This window comes from Sprattus sprattus (genome assembly GCF_963457725.1).
Source record: "Sprattus sprattus genome assembly, chromosome: 8".
Lineage (NCBI taxonomy): Eukaryota > Metazoa > Chordata > Actinopteri > Clupeiformes > Clupeidae > Sprattus > Sprattus sprattus.
This window is the reverse complement of record NC_137927.1, coordinates 28307167-28315805: the sequence shown is the minus strand read 5'-3', so window position 1 is coordinate 28315805 and position 8639 is coordinate 28307167. Positions and strand designations below refer to the sequence as shown.

General features: G+C 43.6%; 2 protein-coding genes across 2 annotated transcripts in view; both read left to right on the top strand.

Annotated features, from left to right (window-relative positions):
• The window catches only part of LOC308369221 (soluble guanylate cyclase 88E-like), a gene marked incomplete at both ends in the record, with an annotated part of 14570 nt that extends 10157 nt beyond the window's left edge, over positions 1–4413 (top strand). The window contains 3 exons of the mRNA XM_080843563.1: positions 2137–2283; positions 2817–2945; positions 4255–4413. Coding sequence (XP_080699689.1) covers positions 2137–2283; positions 2817–2945; positions 4255–4413 — 435 coding nt within the window. The remainder of the gene's footprint in view (positions 1–2136; positions 2284–2816; positions 2946–4254) is intronic.
• A 3693-nt stretch (positions 4414–8106) lies between these two features.
• Positions 8107–8526, top strand: LOC308369513 (profilin-3-like; the record flags this gene model as incomplete). Its single annotated transcript, XM_080843980.1, has 1 exon — positions 8107–8526. The coding sequence occupies one exon, from the start codon at positions 8107–8109 to the stop codon at positions 8524–8526; it is 420 nt and encodes a 139-aa protein (XP_080700106.1).
• Between the last annotated feature and the right edge of the window lie 113 nt (positions 8527–8639).

Here is an 8639-nt window from a genome sequence, read left to right as displayed (position 1 = left end):
GCTGTTTCTGGTTCATATCATGCGCTGAATACGCCAAGGTCGTTTTTAGCTCCCGCTGAATTCAAACACCTGTCGACATCCTATAATCACCACTACAGAGCTGGCTCCCCTGGTTCATTTACTGGTCTGTAAACCCTCCACCCTCCCTGCTGTGCTGGATTCAAAAACCTGTCATCTGTGTGACAAAGCGCTCAGTCAAGCTCAGCACAGCCTGGGTCAACTCCGAATGTCAGGAGGTTTTCTGTAGCTCTGAATCAATTGAAATGACACTGCGGGTGGTTCGCTGAAGCGGATGGACAGCCGTGTTATTGTTCTGTGCGTCTCATGGGAGTCTCATCTTTGAATTTCTATTCAGCCTGGGTCCTGTGGCCAGTGGCTGTGTTGTTGTGAGATGACATTTAGATGTAGTCATTTTAGCAGACATGTACAGTACAGACACTTGGACTCTTTTATGTAGTCTGACATGCCTTGATGTTTTTGATTGTTTCCCCTTGCTAAAAACATTGAGGCAAAAGTGGCATGTATGATAATGTTTTAGAAGACCTCAGCAATAATAACAATTATTTAAATTTAAATCGAAACATACAAAAACCTCAATATTCCCAACGTGGAATCGGAGACCCTTAAGGTTAGTTAGAGGAGATAGCATTAGAGGAAGGATAAGGAGAGCTAGAGAAAGGAAGAGGAAGGGAATGGACTAGTACACACTCAGTGTAAAGGACCCGTTACAGCACTGCCTGTTCTCTTGCTGTGTCACCCTGTCTCCATCCCTGCTGCGGTGGGCTGGGGCACACTGACCTGTGATTGATCCCCACGGTGTGGATGCTGATTTCCCCCCTGCTATTACTAGTTAGAGCACATGTGTCAAACTCAAGGCCCGCGGGCATGATCAGGCCCGACAAGCCATTTAATCTGGCACGCTAGCTCCTCAAAATGCTGCAAAAAGTTCCATTGATTTGAATGAGCAACGGTGACATTTTATTTGGTTTGCCTAGTTTTCCCTCAGGATAATAATATATTATCCATCTTTTTATCTATCAGAGCTTGTCTGCTGCGGAACGCTCCACAAATACTGCAAGTCCCACAATGCACTGTCCCCACGTTGATAGCATACGTCAATTTAGGGAGCGTTTGACCCACTGTCCGGCCCTCGACTTACACCATTTTTTTTTTTTTTTTTTCGGCCCTCTGTATATTTGAGTTTGGCACCCCTGAGTTGGAGGAAGGATAAGGAGAGATAGAGGAAGGAGGAGGAAAGGAGAGAAAGTGAAAGTTAGGAAAGGAGGTGCTCTCTAAAGAGTTGGATCTTTCAGAGCTTCTTAAAGGTAGAGAGGGATGTCTCCTGCTCTGGTAGTGCTAGGCAGCTCGTTCTACCAACGTGGAACTACAAACGAGAATAGCCTCGATTGCAGTACTTGCACAGACGGCAGTGCTAAACGACACTCATTAGACAAAGGTTCCGGGGGTATCATTTGCCCTTACAAGAGATGAGTAGGTTTTACAACTCATGTGGTCATTACGACGACTGTGCTGTACGACGACTGTGCTGCATCTTCTGTGCAGAATGTCCTAACACCCCAGTCATTTCCAAAACAATGACCTTTAACCTCTAGAGGTCAATGGTGACTCATCAGAGCATCAGGGCTGGACAGGGCTGGACCGTGGCTAATAATACACCCTGAAAAAAATAGATTTAGGCCTACAGGTTATAGAGAATATGACTTCACCTGATTGGGATTAGTGTGTGTCTGTGCCTGTGTGAGTACGTCTTCATGTCTTATTTGTGTATTTGAAGAGTAAAGGTTATTCAACTACAAAAGCACCTCATAACAACTGGCAAAAGGGTTCATGGTCATTTATAATGGCTTTCCTGAAGTATGTCTGTACAATTGTACATTAATCATTAGGGGCGTGTTTGTGTATGTGTGTGTGCGTGTGTGTATGTGTGTGTGTGTGTGTGTGTGTGTGTGTGTGTGTGTGTGTGTGTGTGTGTATGTGTGTGTGTGTGTGTGTGTGTGTGTGTGTGTGTGTGTGTCTGTCTGTCTATGTGTGTGTGTGTGTGTGTGTGTGTGTGTGTGTGTGTGTGTGTGTGTGTGTGTGTGTGTGTGGGGGGGTTATATGTGTATGTCCCTGTAGGGCAATGTGGAGATCGAGACATACTGGCTGAAGGGCAAGAGAGACAAAGACGGGAACGCCCAGGCAGCCTGCCCTCAGTTTGAGGCCCAGACCATCAGCAAGGCCACCATCTCTGCCTCGGACCCCCCCATGAGCCAGCAGGCGATGGTACGATTCAGGATGTGCTGTGATGATGATGTTTCTGTTTGTGCTGGTAGATGACATTACACTAAGCCATTATGGCATTTGGTGGTCAGGTGGTACACATGATCCAGTTGTTTTCCATTTCTGTCAGCCCATTTCTTTTGAAAACGTACTAAAGAAATGTACTGCATAATGGTCATGGCAAAGCTGAACCTTTGTAAAATAGCATTCTTCCTTAACGAACTCAGAGAGTGAACTATACAATTTGAAGTGCTCATCACAGTGACACAAAAGAACGAAGACAAACAAACAAACATCTTGGTCATGACAATACTGGTGTCTACTGAATCTGTTACTTTAAGCCCCCTTGTGCTTCTCCATCTATCTATTTTGCATTATCATATAGAGTGTTTTTATTCTCCTCACACTGCCTGCTGTTGAGCTAGTCTTCAGGTCGGTAACCTGTTTGTTTAAGAGGTCAATCCAGCTGTCTCATTGGTCTCTGAGGGGGGAGCAGCGTGATGGGGCTCATAGATTCCTCATTTCATCGCATACAGATCTTCCCCTCTGTGGCCGGCGAGGAACAGAGCGACATGCGCCCGCATCGACTCAAAGTAGAGCCTTCTGGGAATTCCTTGGAGGACTATATGGAGCAGTGTAGGGTGGAGAAGATGTCTGTGAGTAAGGTGAGAGTAACATGAGAGTGTGTCTTTGAGTAAGGTGAGAGTTAAATGAGAGCCTGTCTGTGAGAAAGGTGAGAGTTATATGAGTAAGGTGAGAGTTAAATGAGAGTATGTCTATGAGTAAGGTGAGAGTTAAATGAGAGTATGTCTATGAGTAAGGTAAGAGTTAAATGAAAATATGTCTGTGGTCTGTGAGTAAGGGAAGAGTTAAATGAGAGTATGTCATGAGTAAGGTGAGAGTTAAATGAGGGTGTGTCTGTGAGTAAGGTGAGAGTTAAATGAGAGTATGTCTGTGAGTAAGGTGAGAGTTAAATGAGAGTATGTCTGTGGTCTGTGAGTAAGGTAAGAGTTAAATGAGAGTATGTCATGAGTAAGGTGAGAGTTAAATGAGAGTATGTCCATGAGTAAGGTGAGAGTTAAATGAGAGTATGTCTGTGAGTAAGGTGAGAGTTAAATGAGAGTATGTCTGTGAGTTAGGTAAAATTTAAATGAGAGTATGTCTATGAGTAAGGTAAGAGTTAAATGAGAGTATGTCTGTGAGTAAGGTGAGAGTTAAATGAGAGTATGTATTTGAGTAAGGTAAGAGTTAAATAAGAGTATGTCTGTGAGTAAGGTGAGAGTTAAATGAGAGTATGTCTATGAGTAAGGTGAGTTAAATGAGAGCCTGTCTGTTTAATTGTGAGAGGAATAAGAGCATGTCTGCGAGTAAGGTGAGACTAATTGCGCAATTAACATTAGTCTATGTAACCATAGACCCAAAGCTTACATTAGTCAATTCTTAAGAAAACACAAAATGCAAAACTGACATAAAGGCCGAATGTCAATCCCTAAAACCATCAATGGGCCACACAAGACTGTCTTGAAGGCCAGATTTGGCCCTGCGGGCCAGTATTTTTTGACCCCTGGGTTAGAGGAAGGGCCTTCAAGGTTAAACAAAATGGAGGGGATGTCTGTGGATATAGTAAGGGAAGATATTCCTGAATAACTGGAGAGTGTGTGTGAATGAGGTGAGATCATGTGTGTGTTTAGAGTTAATTTTGTCATGTAACTACAACTAATGTTTGGAGATCTTTTTGCCTTCTTTTAGTTATGAGACGAGACCAATGGTGAAATATGGAGAATGTCTAGTCTGGCCCCTGTTGCTTGAGTAGGAGGCATTATGAGCGTGACAGCCTCACTATTTCTATTTTAGCTCGAATTGTGCATTTTAACCCTTTGTAGTCTGCTGCAACATCAGCCAATTTCATTTTTGTCTGGAAACTCATTTCTCATCATCTTTACCTCTCCCACTCTTTCCTCTCTCCCGCCTCAGTCTCATTATAAAGATGTGGCGCAGGATGGCGGTCAGCTAGACCCTCACATCGAGCTAGACTCTCCAGACTTCGCCGGCAGGAATTCCATCATAGGGTCTCCTGATGGGTCCTGTGACTCCAGCAGCTCAGACAAGAGCGCCATGTGTGTGTTGTCATGAGCCGGGCGGCTGCAGTGGATTTGAAGCTAATACTACACTGCTATTGCACACAGCTTAACTGCACTGTCCTGCGTGCGGATACAAGTTTTGGATGTAATCACTTGTGGCTGCATGCTGTTCTGTTCAACAAGGCTTTATTCTGATGTGTGTGTATATATGTTAGCAGTGATTTTGTGCCATATGTAGTTATCTCACGGAAAAGCCTGACTATAACCCCAGCTTCTTTAGTGTGTGGTTTTATTTGTAAATGTCCCGAGTGTGTTGCAAATACTTTACGTAAATGTTTTGGCAAATACATGACCATCCTTTTATCTTATTCCTCTGCACTTTTATTCCATTTATTTTCTTTTATTTCATGTTTTTTTCACTCATCGTCATGCTATTTAGTAAGTAGTAGTAGAATATCTCGGAGACAGAAGAGTCCTTAAGGGACTTAAAGCCAAAACTGTTTGCCTCCAGTGAATGAATGAATCAATACGTATCGATCAATACGTATTGATTCATCACCCAGCTGTGTTCAGAAGGCATGTTTACCCTACACTCACCTTTACTGGTTGTATTGAGTTGAAATCAGCACAGCCTGCACTCACATGTGTGTTGTTCTCAGAAGTGCCTGCTGCTCATCACCTACATGAAGCACTCAGTGGTGTGTTTTTTTTTTTTTAGCGTCCACAGACTTTTTGTGCCCTGCATGATTCCCTGTAGCTGCTTGTGTGTACTGTGTTCTCACTGGTTTGGCATAATCTAGTGATTTACCTGTGTGTGATTCTGTGTGTGTGTATGTGAGAGAGAGAGAGAGAGAGAAAGTGCGAGAGAGTGTGTGCGTGTGTGTGTGTGTGTGTGTGTGTGTGTGTGTGTGTGTGTGTGTGTGTGTGTGTGTGTGTGTGTGTGTGTGTGTGTGTCACAGTGTGCAGTGATAATAAATGAAGGTGATGGAACAGTTGGAGCAGATCATTTGATTGTTTCAGACTCACACGGGTGAGCTATTGTACCGTAGCACATAATAACACAACACATCATAAACAGACAAGACTAGAGCACCACACACAGGCATCGCTCTGCCTTCAACAACACTGGGAAGGACATATTTGTGTTCGCCACACCAGAAGTAGCTGCACATCTGAGAAGAAATGATCAATGCACTGACAACATCACGCACCAACAACTTGGTATGAAGATCTGCAATTGTCCATGTAAATAAGGCATATTAAAAATGCACCGGTGTTTACATCAATTCTACACAATAGTACAATATGGTGCAGCAAGTCACATAAAGAATTTACATTTACACACATGGTCAGCCAGTTAATAGTTAATAGCTTAAAATACCAAACCAGATTGGAAGGTTCAGTCTAAAGTCTCCACCAATGGGATCTTGAGTTGTACTTGTGTTTGTCCAAAAGCATTGGATTTCCATTGCGGGATGAGCATGTTAGTCTTCCGGTTTCCCTGAAACTCATCCCTTCCCCAATGCACTCAGATAGCGTTCCCAAGCGAGGGACAGGAGGAAGTGCGCCTGATGGTGGCCTCCTCTCGCTCCAGGCTGAGGTCATCCCGGCGGCAGTCTTTGGGAGAAGGCCCAAGCGTGCAGTGGAAGCAGAACGCGTAGAAGAAGGCGACCAAGAGGAGAAAGCAGACGGTGCAGAAAATGATGACGATGAGGATAGTGTGCACGTGGAGGTAGTCGTCGGCCGAGGAGAAGCCGGTGTAGAGGGTAGTGACCGCAGTGGGCTCACTGAGGGACGCTCGACGGGCGCGGAGGTAGGGGACAACCGTCATGGCTGTGGCTCTTCTTTCTTCAGACTCAAGAGGTTACCGATTACCTGAAGTGGGGCAAAGACACAAACATTAGAGTGTATTCATGAGAGTGTTTTCCGCCAACAGTTCCCCTCCCGATGCTACTCACACAGTTCCACACTTGTCCTCCTAGTAATAGCTTTTAACTTTAAATTTGAATTTGCTAAACTGACAGTGGATTTCATTACATCAAAATGAATGAAAGTTATTACACTTCAGTCACTGTCTGCAACAGGTGCTATTTTGACATATTTACTAGAAAGGTGCTGCCAACCCCCACAACCAATAAGAGAAAGAAATCCACCACTTGCTTCAAAGCATGGAAAAGTTAAAAATCGAACAACTCATACCTTTGATCTGTTATCTGCTGAAGCTCTGCAGGCTAAACTTTCATCAGGACCTTCTCAGGTTCCAAAACAGACACATGAAGGAAGAAAGACCTTCGATCGTCTCCCTGTCAGAGGGGCTTCGGCTTCTTTTGTGTGGCAGAGAGACGCACTGTTCAGTTTGCAGTGGAATAACAGAGCGCGTTAGGCAGGAGAGGAGACTAGAGGAGGGGAGAGGAGCACGCGGAGTGGTGGTTAAAGCACTGCTTTGAAACTGGGACTGGTTTCCATGACAACCAGCTCTTAGAGGCAAGGAGCAGGAGAATGACATCAGAAACACAGGTGAATGATGATAAAAGGAGAATATTGTGTTGGGTACTCTATCCCTTCTAGTTGCCTGAAGCTCTTAGGTTGGCTTAATTAATCAAATTAGTTCCATTCTTTCAAAGACAATTTGCATGTTATTTTGGAGATGATGGTCTTTACAACCCAGTATGTTGTCAAAACAATATTGTAAAAACCTCTAAACCATTCAGCATGATCAAGACGTCTGTTCTTATATTTACAGAACTATCATTTAGATCTTGTACATTTGATGAAAACATTGGAGACATATAGATGTGATGCTTTCAAGAAACCTGAATGTGGTATGTGCTAATTTATCAACAGTCTGACTACGGACAGGCCCTTACTGTAGTGCACCACTACTCTTCAATCCTGTATTATTTGTAAAGGATATAAATCTACACTATATTGGAAAAGCAAAAAGAAGCTTGGACAATTACAACTTGTCGACAAGTATTGTATTGGATGTGCTAAAACACTTCTAATGAATGGACGACTCATTTTCAGTTTGATTCCCAGGGATCTGCTGCTCAAGAATAAAACCATCCTGTTCCTTATGGAGGGATGGGCATGCTTTAGAACCATAGAAGTACAACCAATAAAGATACAAATGAAACCAACACTGCTTTGAACAGGCCTAGGTAAGCTCAGGTTCTTTATTTTGGCTCAATTTGTCTTCCTTCTCTGTATCATTCCACAAAAAAACATCCAATCAGTCCAAATGTTTCTTTTGTTTTTGTTCTTTTGTTTACAGGGAATATAATCACAGTGGGTAATCCATGAGAGCAATCAGGTACTCTCCTGCCATCTGCTGGATGTAAGTGGGTAAACAAATCAAAGAAGACATTGTAGTTTGGAATGCTGGAGTATTGTGTGCCAACCTCTTGTGGTTGCTAAGGACAGCTGAAACCACATTGTGTCTGTTGCCATGGTTAAAAGGAATGTTTACAGCTGTGGAATTACATCAGACTGTCTACTTGAGTGGTGTCTCTTCTAGAGTGTCCAGATGACAGTTGGTTAAAGTCATCTCTGTTCTGTTCATCAATGATCATACAGAAACCGTCATAACAAGATAATTATCTCTCTGCAATACTTCTGTACGTTGTATGCCATGGTTAAAAATGCTAAGAATACATGATATACTTGTGTTACATTGGAATCATTACATTATTTTGCATTTACTATTTTAACTAATTAAATAATATTTTTCTCTTTATTCAGTGGGATGGCGGACTGGGCTGATTACATCAAAGTCACCCTTAAGGACAGGCTCATAAAGGATGTAGCTGTGGTAGGCTTTTACCACAACAAAGCTGTGTGGGCCTCAAAGCCTGGAGGCTTCATGGCTGCCATCTCTCCCCCGGAGGTGGAGGCTCTGGTGGGGAGAGACCGAGGGAGTCTGCTGAAGGTGGGGACCACCGTTGGAGGACAGAAGGTCCTGGTCATTCGAGACTGCATGGTCGGAAGCGAGTCGGAACCGCACTTTGTGGACCTGCGAACGAAGGGCACTGATGGGATGGCCATCACGGTGGTCCAGACGCAGAAGGCCCTGGTGGTTTTGATGGGTAAAAGAGGTGTGCATGCAGGACGGATAAACAACAAGGCCTGTGCGATGGCACACTACCTAAAGGCCCACGGTGTGTGAAAACTACGAGACAAACTACACGAAAGGCTGAAAAAATAAAACCCTCTCTAAAATAAAAATGCTGATTTAGTCTTTCTTGAACTAACTTTTTAGTTTAAAATGATCCACTGCTA